We start from the raw sequence: 20,124 nt of genomic DNA, 5'->3' as shown, positions 1-20,124 counted from the left end.
TATATTATGTAATATATTACTATATTATAGAGTAAGAGGGCCTGAATCTATCTAGATGAAATAGATAAAAATTAAATTAAATTTTTTTACATATATATCCTTCTAAACATTCAAATTTGTATGAATATTTTTTTGAAATTGTTATTTATATATATATTGTTATAAATTTTTTTTTATACATCTATCCATAAGGATATTTTAGTTATTTAAATTTTAAACCATTAATTTTTTAATGATCTTAAATGATGCGGATATATATGTAAAAAAATAAATAAATATATATATATATATATGTAAAATAAATATTTTATAAAAATATATATATAAATATCAATTTTTAAAAAATATTCATGTAAATTTGATTGTTTTAAAAAGTATACACATAAAAAAAAAAAAAAAATTTCGTGCCCACTTCGTTTGTGCCCCCCATCTCCTGCGGTGCCCCTTCGTCTTACTCTGTGGATTTGTGCCTGTCACCATCATTCGCTACCTCTGCCCCACCTCCATCCGTCATAAAAAATAATAAAAAAAATATTCTTAACGATCGTGAGACTCTTCGACACCCACCCATTATCTATCACAGAAAAAAAAAAAAATCTTAGCTAAACCCATAATTTTGAATTTGATTGAAATTCTGGGTTGAACCCAGAATTTTAATAGTGCCATAAAGGTGGTCGTGAAATCGTTGATCCAATTTATGATTTTTAATATGGTATAGTAATATGAAAAATATTTTTCAATTGATAATAAATTCAAAATATTTTATTAAAAAATATTATTTAAAAAAAAAATCCGAGAATCCGCCATCCTCCGAGAAGTAGATCAACCTGAAATGACCCCAGACATCTGGTCAGTGTGCTTGCCGTCCCATGACATCTGCAGCCATGACTTCCAACTGCATATTCTAATGATCTGGCCGTTGGGAGAGGATTCGCGACCTTTTTAACGAAGGAATGGCACACCGAACATGTTACGATAGTTCTCAAAAAGTATGTTTTAGTGCAGCGTCGATTGAGACAAAAATTTAAATATGTTAGGAAAGAAATGTTTTTCAGAACTTGGGAAATGCAATTTTTTGTTTTTGGTAAAGAACTTGGAATATGCTTTGATCGAGGAAACGCAGTACAGTTTTGGCCAGACGCGCGATGTGACACAGAAGTTAAAAAAAAAAAAAACGTTTACGTCCATTCAGGTGCGATGTAGGTGGAACTCAGAACCGGACTTGAGTTCCGGTTGCGTCAACAAGTTGGCGTCTAATCTGAGTCTGCGTCCAATGGTAGCATCTTCCGCGCGACCGGACCGAACCTTGTCCGAACCCAAAAGCCAACCCATGCCGGCAAATAAGGCCTCACCTCTCCGCCCCACAACGTTCGGCCGCTGTTACCAGAGAGGAAGAGAGAACGATAAGCGGAGAGTCGGTCGGGCAAAAGCGAACCTCCGACTCCCCCAGCAATGGAGGCCGTCGCCTTCTCCTTCGCCTCTTGCCCTATCCCTCTCGTCTTCTCCAGCACTAAGATCAACAACTCCCAAACCAACCGTCGATTCTTTCCCACTCGAAGGCCTATCCACAATCCTCATGTAAAGTTCGCGTCCTTTTCTCTATCCGCTATCATTTCCTTTTCTCCTGCAATAGGGTTCATGAAAGAGATGCTTCTTCTTCGTATGTTCCTATGAAAATTGTTACGGTAACATGGTTTTTCCGTTTCAGTGCGTTCTTGATCTTATTGTGCGGTAGGAAACTTGTTGCACTTTGGTTTGGTCTGGAAGTTTCCAATAATTTTGGTTATAAAGCTTAGAATTTTATAGCGTGGTGTAGGGAGTTTGATTCCAGTTTTCGAATTGAAAATGGTGTGAATAACCAGGGTTAATGGTAGGCCATGACGGAATATCTGATCTGAGTCTTCCTGATCCCCCGAGAGGAAAAAAAAAAAAAAAAGAAGAAAAGAAGTGAAAGAAATAGAAGAAGAACAGTAAAGAAGATGGGAAAAGAAAAGGTGGAAAAGAAAGGGAAAGGAAAGGAAAACTGCAAAAAAGATGTTGTTATCCCTTTTCTTTTGCAGAATTTGACTCTTTTTTGAATTCTTGAAATCAGGTTTATTTACTGAACTCAATTCCATAGCTTTTTCACAAACAAGTCTCACGTGAAGATAAAAGCTCTATATTACTTTTTGTCATAAACCCCTTGCCTAAATTGCGGTCTTGATCCAATTCCCATAAAAGCCTAAATTCATATTTTGGAAAAATATGGTTCCTAATCCAATTTGGCACCCCACGAATGGCCCAATCCCTTGTCAACCATACCTAACCCCAGTGAATCACATTAATACAGGATTTTCAACCCAATCCTGTTGGAATATCCAGACAGGTCCTTAATGAAATAGGTATATACAAACATGCCTAAGTCTAAATGTTCTTATAGTCCCTGTTCTTTCTTTCATCTTCAAATTCCAATTCTGTGATCATAAATTTTGTGGACCATCATCTACAATCATAACTACTATTTCCAGAGTTTTGACCATGTTTAGACATCAAAAGTAGAGCTCTTCCCAATCGCATAGCATCTTGATTTTGTACTTTTTTTTGGTAATCCTGGGCATTTTATTCGAAATGTAAAGTTTAACAAGTCTGTCTTGATGCATGCTCTGGCTCACCAACATACCACAAGATCAGGGTATCTCCATGCATGTTGGATTCATGTATATCATTACTCTTGTTGTTTCAATATTCCATGCGGTGAACTCATCAGAATTCAGATAATTCATTTCATCGCAAATTTTAGGGTTCATGTTTTCTTATGTTTTAATGCATTTTTAAGAAATAACATGGTTTATATGTGAGAACTATAATGCTTTATCAGTATCATACATTTAATATGGTTCTTCTTCAGTTCACATGGAAATTTCAGGTGTCAAATATCATCCAAGGGTATTCTGTTAGTCCTTTATGGTGTGCAATGTTCAACATCAGTGGAAGAACAAAATGTCTCAAAGCAGTTAAGGGTGCTGAAGGAACTTGTGCATGTACCTCCCCATTTCATACATTGCAAATCTTGATTGTATCTTCTTGAATATTTTATCACTAGTCAACTATGTTAATCATGCAGGTTGTGGTATCAACATTCACAAAATAATAAGTTGGCAGGAGAAATTCAAGCACAATATTTCTGTTATTTTTGTTCGCTTGGTAACAGGCATGATGCTTGTTATATCGGTTTCTCTAATCGTTTGTAAGACTCCATCAGGTAATCACGCATCCAAAAAGTTTATTGCCTTTTGGATTTTTCAACGATGGAAAGACATATTATATATGCTTTCTCTTGAAGTATTGTTATAAATGAATATCTTGTAAATGGTTGGGTGCAGGGGCACTCACAGAAGAAAATCGCCTTTTTTTGGAGGCATGGAGAACAGTTGATCGTGCATATTATGACAAAACTTTCAATGGGCAAAGTTGGTTTCGTTATCGAGAAAATGCACTTCGAAACGAACCAATGAATACACGGGAGGAAACATGTACTATTCATTTTTGTACAGACTTTTTTATCTTTTATGCAATACATATTTATATTTATGCTGAACATAAGATTAGCCGTGAGCTGCCACATGACTAGATGAAGTTGCATGTGATTAGAAGTTAAAAAACTACAGCATGTCAATTAACATGGGTTTCAAGATGTAGAATGATCTTGATTGCATATGCATAAAAACCTCTTAACATGTGGTGATTGTGATTCAGTGTTTTGTTGTTTGTAAACATCAAGCAGGTTTCTGTACTTACTGCAAGAATCAACATGTATTGCCAAGTTTTAGAACTACGAAGAACCTAGGGTACTACGAAGAGTCTAGGCTAAGGTTAATTCCTCATGAAGCAGTGATATGGATGCTATAGTCTGAACATTGAGTGTACTTGTGTTCTCTATTAATTGTAATGTGTCGTAGGAGTGTAACACAGGACTTTGGCTGTTGACAGAAATTTGTTTCATTTCCGATATACATGCAGTGCATTGTTTTACTGGTTTAAAATATATCATCTGGATTCTACTTAAACTATGATAACTTGTTTCTCCCCAGATATGGCAATTAGGAAAATGCTTTCAACATTGGATGACCCTTTCACTCGATTCCTAGAACCTGAGAAATTCAAGAGTTTGCGGGTATGACTTTCATCTGCATATATTGTTATGTGCTGTCAAGAGAATTTCGCACTTGCTTTTGCTGATTGTCGATGTTGTAGATTCATAGTATCCTTTGATGTTCCATTTTGAGACCTATATGACTTTTTTGAAGGCAGTCTGGCACTCAAGGTGCCCTCACAGGTGTAGGGTTGTCAATTGGTTATCCTACAATGCTCAATGAATCAGCTACAGGGCTCGTTGTAATATCATCATCCCCAGGAGGTCCTGCCAACAAGGCTGGCGTTGTACCTGGAGATGTTATATTAGCAATTGATGACACAAGTACGGAAGACATGGATATATATGATGCAGCAGATCGCTTACAGTAAGGATTTCAATTTAACGTAAATTTTCTGTTTTGCTGTTCTATAACTTGCTTCTGTGTATAATTGTTTTTGTTTAATAAGCAAGTTTTCTTATTTGTTACTGAGGGCATATTTGATTATCAACATCTGGTTCTGGCTGAAGCTCAACGAATTAAGATTGCACCTCTCCCATTTATGTATAAGCTGTCTGCTGGTCTTCATTAACCATATAGTGTAGATCTTCAGGCTCTTGAAATTAGGTGGTAAGGTCTTTCAGCTGTTTACAAGCTTGTAACTAGATTAATGAGGAGTTGTACTTGCTTAAGGACTCAAGCAAACAAGATGAGCGTGGTAGAGATAAAATGTTTAGATCAGTTGTGGTAGAGCTAAGAAGGATAGAATGATGAAGGTGTATATCAGAGGAGTAGGATTTATACTAATTGAGGATTAAATGATAGAGAATTGACTGACATGACAGAGGTTTGTGCAATGAAGATGTGAGAATGTGGTAAGGAACGGTGCTCAGCTCTATGTTGAATTGTTTGGCAGGAAGATACTAAGTCAACATGGGTAGAAGTTGCGACAAAGTCTTGTAAGAGGGCAAAAAAGAAGGGTTGTGTTGGGGTGAAGCCTGCATTGTGCAGATTGAATAACACCTTTTTATGTTTTTGTCTATTCTTTCAGCATTAGGGGTTCAAAATTTCCTTGATGATAATGTGCTTTTTATTCTCCTGAGTCCTTAATGGATGACATCCTGACACTCCAAAGTTGCAAAAAAAGCCATTGGTTTATAATTTATCAACCATTTGTCACTTTATTTTCATTAAAAGCTTTATGTTATGTATTGGGCAATCTACTTTTGGACAGTTTATTATGTGGTGTGCATGTTCTTGTGTGTGCGTGTATTCAGACATAATTCTTTAAAACATAGAAATTTAACTCATGAGTGTAGGGCTCTCTAGCATGAGTTGTTTTTGCTGCCTTGTCCTGCTTTAGGTTATGATGTTTCACATATGAATATCAGATAGGGATGTGCTTCTTAATAACCCTTGGTACACTTCTCTATAGGGCCTGAAAACCATGGTATGGGCCTATACCTGTCACTGACTGTTAACATGCAAACCATGGCATATGCCCATATTAGCTCATGATTCTGCTGGCATGGCCAGTACCTTTTATGGATAAGGATCAGCATGGATAGTATGTGAAGGCCAAGAGGGCTGTGCACTCAAATCCTTGCGTCTCAGTTTTTTGATAAGCTGTTAGAGCTTTTCTGTTTGATCATTCCATTTTTCTCTTGCTAAACCCTGAATACTTTACAGGGGTGCTGAAGGAAGCTCAGTGAAATTAGCTATTCGCAGTGGATCCGAGATAAGGAATCTAGTTCTTAAGTAAGTTATTCTGTCACTTTAGTGCTCCTTATCAATATATTGTTTGAAGACTTTAATCAGCTGTGCTATAATGGTTTAAGCTTGATTTCCATTGACTTTTGTAGTTCTTATGTATGCTACATATTTGAAAAATATTTGTAGGCGAGAAAAAGTTACATTGAACCCAGTGAAGTCGAGGCTATGTGAAATTACAAGCTCAGGAATGGATGGCTTCAGGATTGGGTACATAAAGCTAACATCATTCAACCAAAATGCCTCAGGTTAGCATTGCTAGATATTATTTCTTTTCTGGTGGATTTTTTTTGGGAGTAAGTCTTGAAACCTTTTTTCCCTAGCATTTGAAGATTGGAGCCTCCAAGTCCTGCATTATGGTTAATACAAAGCAACTCCTATGATAGCTAGCTATTATAACGAACATACACATTTTGTTTTCTGGTCAATAAGAATGTTAGTTAATATGAAAACTGAGGTAAATGTTTCACATGGAATTGTCAGCCATGTTTAAGATGCTGATTCATCATTTTTGGTTGTTGGAGGCTATTGCAAATGGCTGAAAGCATAAGTCATGAACTCTGAGAAACTAAAGGATTGTGACCCTTAATCCTTTCTAAGTTAAAGGATTGTGACCCTCACATGGTCATGTTGGCCATTGTTAAGCATGGATATGAGGTGTCAGACATGGAATTCTGAGAAACTAATACTCCCAGCATTTTCATTATATAGATGAATAAGTAAATGCATGCTAATGTTCTCACAAACAGAATGCAAAATTTGGTCAAAACAGTCTTCTATATAGACAGGTAACCTGGTTGCTTCATGATATTGTCATGATCAGAACTTCTAATTGCTGGTAACTGTAAAAATACTAGTAGATGCATGCTAATGTTCTCACAAACAGAATGCAAAATTTGGTCAAAACAGTCTTCTATATAGACAGGTAACCTGGTTGCTTCATGATATCGTCATGATCAGAACTTCTAATGGCTGGTAACCGTAAAAATACTAGTAGATGCCATCATGTTGAGGATGGCTGTTACATGGTGTAAACAAGTTTTTCCGCTTCTTTTTCTTTTCCCACAGGAGCAGTTAAGGATGCCATTGAGATGTTAAGAAACAACAATGTAAAAGCATTTGTATTGGATCTCCGGGATAACAGGTGACTATTTTTGTAAGAAACATACATTCTTTTCCACATTAAGTTGGCATGGGATCTTGATATTCAAATCTTTGGTTCAGTGGTGGCCTTTTTCCAGAAGGAATCGAGATTGCAAAAATCTGGTAAGCTTGTTTACATGGCTACTCTGTAAAATTGTGTGCCTTTTCATATTTTAGATGTTTTAGCTTATCAATTAGGATGATATATAGTTATATACTCTTTTTTCTGCTATGGTTGGGGGATCATTGTCAACGAATGCATATTGTTTTTGCTTTAGGGAATTAGTGCTCGGTTATGTTCGTAACTGGTCACAATACTTTCATCGTGTAAACTTTGCTGTGTCATCTGATACTCATGGCATTATCCATGTGTGAGCGTCCAACAAGTGTACATACATCCATCCAATGTAAGGATGACTGCAGAGTCAGATACTTCTTGAGTCAGTAATGATGAAAATTTTAGTAGAAGTACAGGTCTTTTTGCATTTGGTTATTGAATTTTAGAATCATTTTTTATTTTATTTATTTATTTATTTTTCATGTGTCTGTCTGTATATGAGCACACATGCCATGTATAAGTAAATATGAGGTGCCAGTTTTCAAGTTCAGACTAGCAGGTCTTGTTTTGGAAATCAAGTTGATTTGAGCATCTTATGCTCTGTTACAAATTTTAATTTCTGTCTTCTTGCTGATTAGGCTGGAGAAAGGTGTCATAGTCTATATATGTGATAGTCGTGGTGTACGGGATATATATGAGGCAGATGGAAGCAATACGGTGGCAGCATCAGAACCTTTGGTGGTGCTGGTATGGTTTGACCCTACCGACATTTGAAGCTTCAAAAATTTTGACATGACACTTCTTTGAGCTATGCATTAACTATTTGACACTTAAGTGACAATAAATAAGTTTAAAGTTTATTGGTTCTAAGCATATGATGGGCCATTTGAGTTGATAGCATGCTAATTATGATCAACTACATTAGGAATGTGTTGACTTAAAAAGTAGGATGTGATGGTGATGTCATCTATGTGTCGAGGTCACAAAGTGAATACTTTTCAATAGCAAGATAAATTATTTGGACAGTGGGACATCTAACAAGACATATAATTGAGAATCAATGGCCTATGCATCTTAAATAATTTTTCTGTCAATACTCAATCAGTTTAGATTCTTGCAAATGTCTTGATTAGAGGTAAGAAACGTGCAAAGTTTAATTTTCTTGTGAAAAATTTTGATGTCATATATCACATTTTACAGTGGCTCATTATTTGAATGGCAAATTGTGTAACTGGCTTTACTATATTTGCATTTGATTTTCCATTATGGTTGTAAGTTAAGTTTATATATAGAGTTGTGATTTTTATGTGCTTCGGATAGATCTTTTGATCTTGAATTTCTCCTGACTGGTAGTTTATGTCTTGGCAGGGCATTAGAATGCGTGGACAAAACTTATTTTGATGAACTTATTGTTACCTTTTTTTTTTGAATTTATTAGGTCAATAGAGGAACTGCTAGTGCAAGTGAGATATTAGCTGGAGCACTGAAGGACAATAAAAGGGCTCTGTTATATGGGGAGCCAACATTTGGAAAGGGGTAGCTTTGTTGCGTCTCTCTTTTTTTTCTTGCTTTTTACCATTATGCTTGACTATATAGTATTTCTTTCCTTTTAACATTATCTTATTCCATGCACAGGAAAATACAGTCAGTTTTTGAGCTCTCTGACGGCTCGGGCTTAGCTGTCACAGTGGCTCGGTATGAAACGCCTGCTCACACTGATATCAACAAGGTCGGTAACTTTATGCTAGTGAGGGTCATGTAGTTCCAAGAGTTAGCTAAAAACTTATATATTCATTATGTGGTGGCTTACTAATCACTTAATGCTTAATATGGTTCCTTAATTTTGCTTTATGTGACATATCTGGATTTTGTGATATTAGTGCAGATGTTGCAGGAATTACTGGGTAGCCTTTATAGTTTGTGATTATGTACTTTTAATTCCTTACAACCAACCAAAAAAAGGTGTCAGGGAGCTTAATAATGTCATTAGACAGCCATATTATGTGGATTTTGTTAACTCACTGAGCTATCGGTCTTGGATATTGCTGATGTATGATTTTATCCATTCAGCTAAATGTTCTGTTCTGATCTGTATGGAAGCATTCAAGCATCCTCCTTGCCAATTCTCTAGTTTCTGATACCTTGTCATTTGTTTAATATCTTTATCCCATTAGAGCAGTGCAACATATTTAACAGACATTTGTTATGTTTAAGAACCCTACTGACATAACTATGAGACATAGATGACTTTCACTTAGGTTCGTATGAATTTACATATCTACAATTATTTCTTTTATAAGATTTTTTCCTTTGTAAGATAGTGATGCTTTTTTTCTTGGACATAACCGATAATAATTAATTTATAGTTATTTTATTTTTTAATCATTATGATTTCAATGAAGAGCATCCACTTTACTACAGTAAGCACACATCATATCTAGATGTAAACTCCTCTCTCCAAATCCTATTTTTTGAAGTTTGGACAGCATAATGTCTGAAACTACAATCTTACTAGTATGGAGCATATTCACTCAATGATCTAATTTTTATCAGCTGATGCTAGTCATGGTCATTCAATTTGACACATTTACTTTTGGTTGCAAAATATAGAGAACTCTAGATGGTTAATAGGTTCCTTGAGAGTAGCACTTTTGTCAGTAATAGTACATTGATTAGAAAATTAGATCATATGAATTACATATCTTCTGCCTCTATTTACGAGTTGATTTGCTAGAGTTATCTTTTTCAATGTTACGCTTTTGATGAAGCAATCTGTAAATGTGATTTGACTAGTTGTATTGTACCTAAATTGAAAGCTGATGACATCCGCTTAGACTTTTTCTTCTTATTCTTCTTCTTCTTTTAACAAAGAGAAACTTGCCAAGGAGAATGAACTTGCGATCAATTGATTTTCTAGCATGTTCACATGTTCACAGCATGGTAGGTTTGAAATCATTTAAGTCATACTGGTCGTCATTCTTCATGAGGTCTTTAGTTTTTGTTCTTTGGAAGTATGAGTTCATCAGTCTCATTGGCAGGTCGTTTTGGCTATGCAATTTGTAACTCAGTAGAAAATGTCTTGCATATGCACAGGTGCTTGCCTAAGGAAAGTTCATCACTCCATATCCTCCTGTTCAAGTGACAGAGAGTTTGTTATCTTTCTTTTTTTTTAAATGCAATATATAGAAAATGTAGTAGGAAAGCACCAGTATTCTTTTTAGTAAGCTTGAGTTATAGAACATGTAGCAAGAAAGCTGGTGCAAAATTTAATGCGTGTCTAGTTATATTGATGTCATTAAATGATTGCATGAGTATACACCTGTGCAAAATTATGCACTCCACATTTGATACATAATTGTTTTTATAATTGTAATGATGTTCCCAGTGACAAAATGTGACCAGGTTGGCATTATTCCGGACCACGCCCTTCCAACATCATTTCCAGTTGATGAAGATGGATTTTGTGCTTGCTTCAAGGACCCAGCCTCTCTTTGCAATCTTAATGGTGCTGAGCTATTCGCAAGATGACCTGTTCAGAAGAAAATTTAAGAAAACTTTACCCTTTTCTGTTTTTTTTAGTTGTGTTATCATTTGTTTATTGTTGTTAACATTTGGCAACGATATTATTCTGATGATCATTTTTTCCTTGTTTCTTGTCTGGTAGCTGCTTATGCAGGAATTTTGTACCAGAATCAAATGAAAGAATTTCCTTGCAAACTTATTTCTTGTTCTTCATTTGCTATTTCCTTTTAATTGTGTTTTAGAACAACTTCCAATGATTCATTTTGAATCTACATCTTTTAGGACCATAAACTGTTACCTTTAGTAGTTATTACACAGCACTATCACCAAAATATGGTGGCAGATTTTTTTTTCAAAAAAAAAAAAAAAAAGGAACTATCACCAGTTTCTCTTGACAGCAAAGAGAGTGCATTTTTTTTTTTTTTCCAATTTGTTTGAAACTTTGTTTCATAGCTTCCTTGAAGGTAATTCTATGAGACACTGATGGTGTTCTCCTTAATTATGGAAATAACCAGCCTAGGTTTGACTATTACTCCATTGCAATGTTCCAGCCACCACAAAAAGGTAGCAAAGTTTTGTAACTAGTCAGCTATTACGCTCGCTTTATTACAAGAGGAACACTTTGTGATGCCACAGGGGAAGATAATTAGGGTAGGGCTGTATCGGGGGATGTTCTGAGTTCGTTAGAAGCATAGCGCAGCACCTGCCATCTTTTTTTGGGAATCTGAGACAAAAAATGAATCGCGGCATGCGGTTAGCGTTCTGATTTTTGTATTTATTTACTCTATCTGGGAATGAAAGCGGTCCATGATAAGACTCCACCCCACGGGGCCTGAGTGTATTGGTGGTGGAATGCATCTGCTTATTTTCTAACTAATTCAAGGACTACCAGTTTTACAGAAATGGTTGAATGCAAACCCCGTGTCTGATTGGCAATCCTCATAGATGGTTACACGAGCAATTACTGGAATTTTTGGTGCCAAACAAACTCCAACGCATCGACCACCCTGAATCCTGTCTCCCCCCTCTCTCTCTCTGAGGAAAAGCACTCATAAGACATTACTGGAAGAATGACTGATGTTGGTTATATTTGGCATGTAATTTCTGTCACAGATAGCAAAAGAAATAAAATTGATCATGTTCTAGCATGTTTTACACCAGTTTACCTTACAGAATGGAACTGAATATCACAAAGATACTTGTGTGATGGACATATTTACTGCAAAGATACAGCCAATCCTCTAGAAGAAATCAACCCCAACATGTTCCAGATTTCATGGTACTGGTTTGCCAAATTAAAAGCATTCATAAAGATCTGAAGCTGTTAAAAAAGAATGAGCAATCTTGATGAAGTAAGATCTGAAATTTTACAGGTGGGTGGGCAGGCTTTTAATTCTCTTGACAAGCAGGAATTCTTACTAATAACAATTGCTGCTGTTGCTCATGCTGATTCTCCTCTCTCACATTTTATGTGTTTAGGTGCTGATGAGACGCTAAATTATGATGTTTTTATTACCTGGATGCCTGCTGGTCATGCTTCATACTACAGTATCCTAGTCCATGAACCCAAGAATGGGAAAACTGCAATCAGGAGTCTCAAAAACAGAGGTACATCCCTGTATCTCCCTCTCTTCGACAACCTCCCCATCTTCACTGGCTCAGCGTTGGGTGGTGATCTATTTGCTGTAGCCTGTTGCCCTCTCACAGAACCTTTTAGAGGATCCCCTTGCCTATCCAGTTCATCCCAACCTCCAAAACTGGGCCTTCGTGAGTCACTCACGTTAGCAGGAGAACCTCCATCTGCAGATACCCATGACTGATAGCCACGCCTTTCCCTGTAGTCACCACTGCTTTCATCTTGCCATTGTCCATTAAAGTCACTGGCAGACCTTGCAAATGGCTTCTTCTTGGTTTTTGGCTTGGTTCTTGGCCCTTCACTTGCCTTACCCCACAACTTGTCGATTGCCAGAGAAAGTGCTGACTGTCCAAGAGGCAAAGCCAAGGCCATTAGAAAAGCTTTTGGACCTGTTGCAAGAAGCATCGATGCAATGATAGCTGGTAGCAGATAGCCATATGCTTTGAATACCTGCATGAATATTGCGTAACATGTGCAATTAGCACATGTGTGAAGATTGGACCATAAGAATCCAATTTTATAAAACCTAAGCACTAAATAACAGCACTATAGTATGACACCAGTGTTCACATTATCCAAACATCATGCATCTGATTTTGGGCAGAGTCAGCAGATGGCAAACTCTTTTTTTTTTTTTTTAAAGAAAATATTGAATTTACCAACTTAAAAATTTGCATGGTCAGTGATCCTCAAGCAACAAAGGACCACTGAACAGGGGAAAGAAATTAACACATTGGATAAACTTTAGTTTGGCTACCATGCATGATTTGAGAAAATGATGTATCAGTTTACAATCATATAAGGCAAAAAATTATTATTTAAACAGAAGCTGCTTAAAACAGACTCCAAACCCTAATAGCTTGGCATTCAATAATATTACCTGCTGAATCCGTAATTTAAGAAAAAAACACTCAAGACGCTTCATTTTAACCACGCCCCCTCCACCACCAAACCCCCCCCCCCCTCCCCCCCTCCCTCCCAACAAAAACAAACCACCACATCAAGATTTTTTTTTTTTTTAAAAAAAATTCCAACAGATGACCAATTTATAAGTCTTTCCTTGGCACAATTGCAGTAAGTGTGATCATCAATCCTTGAGCACTCACTCACACAATCTGCAAAATATCATAACCATCCAATAAGACTAAAGGAGCTTCATTGCAATCCCCTGTAACTCTGCACTGCAATACAGCTTTTGGAATGCCAAGGAACAAATTTTGGAGTAGCCAGATTTTGTTGTGCTTACATCTCTTTTCCAAAAGAGAACCACTTTAATATTCATTTTGGACAATAAAATTCTCTTGAAACATTTTTCTGCTTTCTGAAATACAAAGGAATAACAAAACAAGAGGATCTCAGCATAAGGCTCCATGTTTGGTAATTTAGTACAACAAAAATACCCTGAATTATATTAATATGATGAGATGGTTGGCTAGTTTCACCACAAAAAAGAAAGAAAGAAACCTAAAATTCTTTTAATCTTGGTTACATAAACCAATAGAACAGGTAGGCCACACTCAAAACCAACTCATACATCATATATGTTGATGTATCTGGTATGCTTGAATCACATGCTACATGCCACAGACAGGAAACTTAACCGACCAAAAATATACCACCAACTTGATTTTTGCTCCTTTATCTGGTGACAACATGGAATAATGACAGCCACTACTCCAGAAACTTGAACTAGTGCAATACCATGAGCTTCCAAACCATCCGGGCATTTTTGGTATCTTTAGCAGACCAAAGTCATGATGCTTTGCTTCCCACCTTAAAACCCCTCTACCCTGCAATTCTAGATTCAGTTTAACCATGCTCCTGATGGAAAACAACCAAAATTTCATAGTTCATAGATCTTTCCATCATCCAATTAAAAGTAAAATATTCTCGTTACACTACCATCTTGATTTTGACTTTGTCCTGAACTCGTACATTCTTCTTTATATCAAGGTATAGACCATAGTGGCCCATGGTTTCATGTAGTCTATGGTTTTCCCTACAATAATTTGATAAAAGATTTTAACTTAAATTCTCTTTCCTATAAAGAGAAAACAGTCTAGCGTTCACAGCCTAGGTCCGTTCTTAAAATGCATCCATATGCTTATATGTCTTCATTGATCTGTCACAAGAATTCCAGCATTGCATCACCTATTACTTGGTATCTTAATGCATCCTTCTTAGTTAACCTTCTTACATCCTTTGGTATCTTCCTGTAAGTGGCCCTTAAAGTCTTCACAAATATATATCCATTCTTATCCACATCATCAGAAATGACATCTTGTTTTAAAGAAAAAAATCCTACTTGTCACACATCTACAATATCCTCTATCTCCTTTTCTAATCCAACTTAATTGCTGTCAGCACATTGCCATCCTTTTTCTAATTACACAGCTTTACTTTGTATTTATGTGCAGCAGCCTAAACCATTTCCAGTATTATCTAGATTCAACCAACTACAAAAAGAAACTAGCTTTAGATTTTATATCCGATGATTCAGCTTCTTATCAGTGCAATCGGTCTTAAATCGTGCGATATATCCTACCATCCACTTCAAATTACTTGCATACTAGCAGAGAAACAATCTGTTCCCATTGAATTCATTCGGTGAAAATAAATCTCTGTTATCATATTTCCAGCGCAAGTAAGTTAAAAATCCAGGGCAAAGAACATAGAGAAAAAAAAATTATACCTTAAAGATCCAAATCCTATCCCACAGCGGCTCCTCCATAGGATCATCATCACCAAACGGATCGAATTCTTCCTTGAGCTCATCGGAATACTCATCGGACCACCATCTCCTCTTCCTGTCGCTCCTCCAAGGATCCCCGTCTTCCTCCCCTTCTTCGGCATCTCGGAACCGGAATCTCCCCGGCCGGACGGACTCGGCGTTCGAATCCCATCGAGCACCGCGGCGGCGGCAGGGGCAGAGGAATTGGCGAGCTCGAAACGGTAGAGGATAAGAAGACAAACTAGCGCTAGGGATAGGTAAAGGGTGTGGGTCGGAGGAAAGAGGCGGAGGGAGTGAGAACGAGGAGGAGAGGAGGCTGGAGAGAATCATAATAGCATCGCTGCCCCGAGAGAGAGAGAGAGGTAATCAGTGACCACAGGGCATCGGATCTCCATTCGAGTTCGAGAGCATTAGCCGTAGAGAGGATTATTGATCAGCGTCCACTGACTCGCGGTGACAATTTAACTTAACGAGCAGCTGTGATAGAGGGCCGGTTCCAGGACCACGGGCTTGGGAAGCCAGATAAAATAATGGACTCGTCCAATTCAATGGTAAAGGCCAACACCTTTCCTACCCCTTCAACCAGCATGTTAATAAATCGGATCGAATTTTACAGTTTTTTCTTAAGAATCAGTTTATTTTTTTATAAGATATGGAAGGTATGGAACCTGAGGAATAGGTTGGTCCAACTTAAATGAAATTTGATAACTTCTTTATGGTCTAATATTTTGCCAATACATTAGCCTCACTCTGTTCCGAATTGTAATTTTTAATGAAGAATAAAGCTTCATGACCAAAGACTCCTATCACGATGAATCCTGCTATATATTGATGATGAGTATATAAAGCAGCTTGAGTAGTAAAGCCTTGTGCTATGAATGCATGAGTAGGTAAAGAGTATATGTGTTGAGCTATTAAGGAATATAGCTTATTCGTAGTTTTATTCTAATAAACATAGAAAGCTACGACTGTAAATTTTTTCTTTTTTTTTTTTTTTTGCACGCCGTGTTGCTTGGATTTTGCTGTGCCCATAGTCATATATGCTAGACTATCACATACATATGAATCGGTGTGGTGTATCTACAAAGACCCTGAGATTCAAAGGATGGGCATGACTTTTATTTCACATTGAAATCTTGAATTGAAATTGTGTTTGATCAACTTTACATACTGCTGAGAGCTAGGGGGTTGATCAATTTACAGAAATGATATGATTTTCCTCTTGATAACATGGTGTTAGTATGGCATATCATGATTTAAAAACTCCCCCTTGAAGATGCAGCAATACCCATGAATTGCAGCAATTCTCCATGCAATGCTAGCACCAGGAAGCTGCTCATTTGAGTGGGACAGGTCCTTCAGGATCACTCATTTTATTTGAAGGCACTACCTATTATAGTAATGGATGAAGGTGTTTCTCATTTCTAGCATCATAGGTTTGATGAGACAACAATCAATGATTAAAGTGGTGGCTGGATGTTCATGTCCGCGTGTCATGGCCTGATTTAAGCTCTATCAAACAGTGTTCCAGCTTCAACTCAACATTTTTGCTAAACTGTACTTTAAAGGAAGATTGGCTCTCACCTTATAAAAGTTGGAGAATCACAAGTTATATCTGGCCTAAATGTATCGGGTAAAAATAGCTTCTTATTTTATTAATTTTTCTAGCAAAATCCTTTATGTTATGACCCGGCCCAATTACCTAGCCCACAAAAGCTCAATAAAAAAGAGAGAGAGAGAGAGAGAAAAACAGAGGAAAGAACGGGAGGAAGAAGACTCCCGTTGGGAGTCTTCCTCCCTGTTTGAATCTACGTGGGAGTTCAACTTTAGGGCTCCTCTATAAAAGGAGACCCTCTTTCCCTCCATGAAGATCAACCACCGAGGACCCCTCCTTCTCTCTCTCTCTGTCTTTCTTCCTCCACTGTTTTCAGATAAATTTTATTGTGCTCGCCGGAATCTTGACCACAGCTCGTCGGAAAAAAGGTAAGAACTCTCTCTAATCCTTCTCCTCATTTTCCAGAGTCTATGGGTGCTGGGATTTTGGCCGGAAATCGCCGGATTTTGGCCAAATAGGAGGCTCCGATTGTTTCCTCTGTTTTCCCATGTTGATTTGGTTTTTTTTTTTTTCGTCACTGGTTGTCATCACCGATCACCAGATCTTGGTCGGAGTCGCTGCTGGAGCCTGTTCCTCCGGCCACAGATGGTTGGCTAGGGGGGAGGCCTCTTAGTTCAGGAACAAGGGGCACGAAAACCTTCCTTGTTATGTGAAGAAGAAGAAGAGGGGAAGAGGACGCGTGGGTCCTTTGTTCCCATGGAAAAAAAAAAGAAAAAGAAAAGAGAAAAAAAAATAAAAAAAAAAAAATAGAAAAAAATAGAAAAAACAATTATATGAAATAATAGGACTCTCTCTTCTCTCTCTCTTGTGAAGAAAAAAAAAGAAAGAAAAAAGAAAGAAAAAAAATTAAATAAATAAATAATGATATAACTAATAAAATATGAGAAAAAGAGTTTCTCTCTCTTCTCTCTCTCCCTTTAGCCTGAACTAATATTTTTCTCTCTCTAAAATTTTTTTTTCTCTCTCTACTTTCTTTCTCTAGGTTATTTTTTTCTCCTAAGATTTTTAAAATTTTGAGAAGAATGATGATGAATTGAAATTGATCCTAATGATGAATTTTGATCTGTGATCGTCGGACAGTATACTGAAATCCACCTTCATCAGACCTAATATTTTTTAAGATTATATTTTTCATAATTTTATTGAATTATTCATATGATAATTTCAACATGATTTGATCTGATCGATCAGGTTTATTGAATCATATCGTCTGAAGAGTCCAAGATAAATTTCTCTCTAAGATTTTCTCTCTCTAAAATTTTCTCTTTCTAAAATTATTTCTCTCTCTTGATTAATTTCTCTCTCTAAAAAAAGATTAATCAATGAAGAAATTTTTTTTATATTTTTGATCTGATGAAGAATCCTGATCCATGATTGTCGAGCAGCGTACTGGCATTCACCTTGATCAAATCCAATATTTCTCAATTTGATTATCCATGATCTTGATTTAACCATGATTTGGATTAGATCATTTTGATCACATCAATCGAGATGTTGGACTATGGCACCTGATTAATTTGAATTGTATCTCATGAATTCTCTCTCCTCTAATTTTCTCTCTCCACTTGATTTTATGAAATCAATGAAGAAATCTCGATCCTATCACTTCGAATCTGATTTGATCTCATAGTCAAACTTTGGATCATTTATATCCTAATTAGATAAAATTAGATCATCGAATCTAATCTAAACCGTTAAAATATGATATTCGTATTCTTTCTGATTATTAAATTTGATTTTATATAGGTATCGTTGACACCTGATAATCGAATATTGTGATATGATTTATGAACTGAAAAATTTTGGAAAAAAATTTATAGAATTATGTGGATTATTGGAATGAGTATGAGGTAAGTAATGTTTCACTTTTTTTAGATTTATCGATAAATTATAATATATTTTTCTGACATAATTTATGAAACGATGCATGGATTGGATGAATGATATTTTATTATGAAAAATATCTTATTCGAAATGTTATGATAAAGCATGATTGAACATATTGATTTTATGATGCATTATATTGATTGATTTCGATACTATATAATTATATAATTTTCTATCAAAATTAGAATATGAAATATGATTTATGAAGAATTTTGATATAAGAATAATATGAATTGACAACCTGACTATGTAAAGGATCCCGCCAATGGGGGCATATACTGAAGCGAAAATTTAGTGCAGGGGCAAAATGGTAATTTTAAAACTTTTTCAAAATTACTATTTTACAGCAGAATTATTAATTAATCTCATTAATTAATACTAATTAACCCTACACTAGGATCTAAATATGATACAACAGCATGCATTTAAATTTGAAATTCAAATTTGAATCAGTAAACGTTTTACAGTACTGTGTTCAGAACACATCGCCTTTTGCGGGTAGTCGATCACCGCAATCTGATCACCGTCGGAGGGCTCTTGATCGTCACATCGCAGCCACCCAACTGTCTGGCCTCTGCGGATCATCCACACGAAGCTCCCGTCTGATCAGCTCCTCACGAATGCTAGTTCGTGATTTCACCCTTTTGATGGCAGATGTTGATCGAACTCCTTCGATCAATGTGTGCCGACTTCTCAGATGCTCCGGATCGTCTGCACAATTATTTGAGAGGCTGATGGATCTCTCTCTAAAATTTGGTGGACTCACGACACTCGTGGCACACCAATCTCACTTCCCGAACCCTAGGTAGAAACCCTAGGGTACACACCAAAAATCCTGCGCCCAATTTTCTCTCTTTTCTTTCTTTTTCTCTCGGAAGGTTTTGGACCTTCACCTTGCGCAGAAGCCTTCCTCACGCCCCAAAGTTTCTCTCTTAATTTTTCTACGCACGTCCCACCTTTCTCCTCTTTTTAAAACAACGTCGAACGTGTCTTATCCGCGTGAGAGGATAAAGACAAGAGGTTACACATTTGAATTCAAATCAAATTTGAATTCAAACGAAAACCAACTTATCCCTATCCTTTTGGGCGTGAGAAGAGAAGGGGCGTGGCTCTTTGTGCGTGGAAAAGTTTTACGAGAAACCTTTTCTCGTGTAAGAAATGTGGCGCACAAAATGGATAAGGATGAAAGGGCAAGTGATAAGTTATCCATTCAAATTCAAACATGCTTTGAATTTGAATGGCTAACTAATTAATTTATCCATCCATATGGCGCACAAATGAGGACGTGGGGAAGAGTTTTACGTAAGAAAAATTTTACGAAAAGTTTCTTCTCGTGAATTCAAATGGGTGCAAGGAAGTTGGGTGACGCAGGGAATTTAAAACAAGGTGGTTTGATTCAAATTGAGCCAACCTAGTTTAAAATAGGTTGAGCACAATTAGACCAAATTAAACCCAACATAATTAGGCTTAATTAGGCTTAATAAAATCCTAATCAAATCAGAAATTAACTAAACCTAATCCCTGATCAAATCAGGGACTAAACCACCTTAGCGATTAGGTCAACATTTAACCTAATCGGGTCAATCCAAACTGAATCCAATTCAATTGGACTTGATCCAAAAATAATTGCTCAATCAAATTGAGTTAATT

The 20,124-nt window shown here is 36.6% G+C and overlaps 2 protein-coding genes across 8 annotated transcripts; one reads left to right on the top strand and one right to left on the bottom strand.

Moving 5' to 3' along the window:
• Positions 1 to 1,351: 1,351 nt before the first annotated feature.
• LOC105059173 (carboxyl-terminal-processing peptidase 2, chloroplastic) lies at positions 1,352 to 10,804 on the top strand. 6 transcript variants are annotated; one of them, XM_073249749.1, is made up of 14 exons: positions 1,352 to 1,578; positions 2,906 to 2,993; positions 3,104 to 3,241; positions 3,363 to 3,512; positions 4,071 to 4,153; positions 4,291 to 4,499; positions 5,802 to 5,870; positions 6,012 to 6,130; positions 6,951 to 7,026; positions 7,107 to 7,148; positions 7,722 to 7,830; positions 8,522 to 8,619; positions 8,719 to 8,812; positions 10,486 to 10,804. In XM_073249749.1, the coding sequence occupies exons 1-14, from the start codon at positions 1,453 to 1,455 to the stop codon at positions 10,609 to 10,611; spliced, it is 1,527 nt and encodes a 508-aa protein (XP_073105850.1). In that variant the 5' UTR covers positions 1,352 to 1,452; the 3' UTR covers positions 10,612 to 10,804. The 6 variants fall into 6 exon arrangements, with proteins under 6 accessions (XP_073105850.1, XP_073105849.1, XP_073105847.1 ...); XM_073249748.1 differs by having other exon boundaries at positions 2,906 to 2,999; XM_073249746.1 differs by having other exon boundaries at positions 2,906 to 3,020.
• Positions 10,805 to 11,717: 913 nt separating this feature from the next.
• Positions 11,718 to 15,390, bottom strand: LOC105059172 (uncharacterized). 2 transcript variants are annotated; one of them, XM_010942400.4, is made up of 2 exons: positions 14,934 to 15,390; positions 11,718 to 12,586 (listed from the first exon to the last, which is right to left on the bottom strand). In XM_010942400.4, the coding sequence occupies exons 1-2, from the start codon at positions 15,300 to 15,302 to the stop codon at positions 12,149 to 12,151; spliced, it is 807 nt and encodes a 268-aa protein (XP_010940702.1). In that variant the 5' UTR covers positions 15,303 to 15,390; the 3' UTR covers positions 11,718 to 12,148. The 2 variants fall into 2 exon arrangements, with proteins under 2 accessions (XP_010940702.1, XP_010940701.1); XM_010942399.4 differs by having other exon boundaries at positions 11,718 to 12,691; positions 14,934 to 15,384.
• Positions 15,391 to 20,124: the final 4,734 nt, after the last annotated feature.

The sequence above is a fragment of the Elaeis guineensis genome, chromosome 16 (assembly GCF_000442705.2).
Source record: "Elaeis guineensis isolate ETL-2024a chromosome 16, EG11, whole genome shotgun sequence".
NCBI lineage: Eukaryota > Viridiplantae > Streptophyta > Magnoliopsida > Arecales > Arecaceae > Elaeis > Elaeis guineensis.
This window is presented reverse-complemented; position numbering and strand designations above follow the sequence as displayed.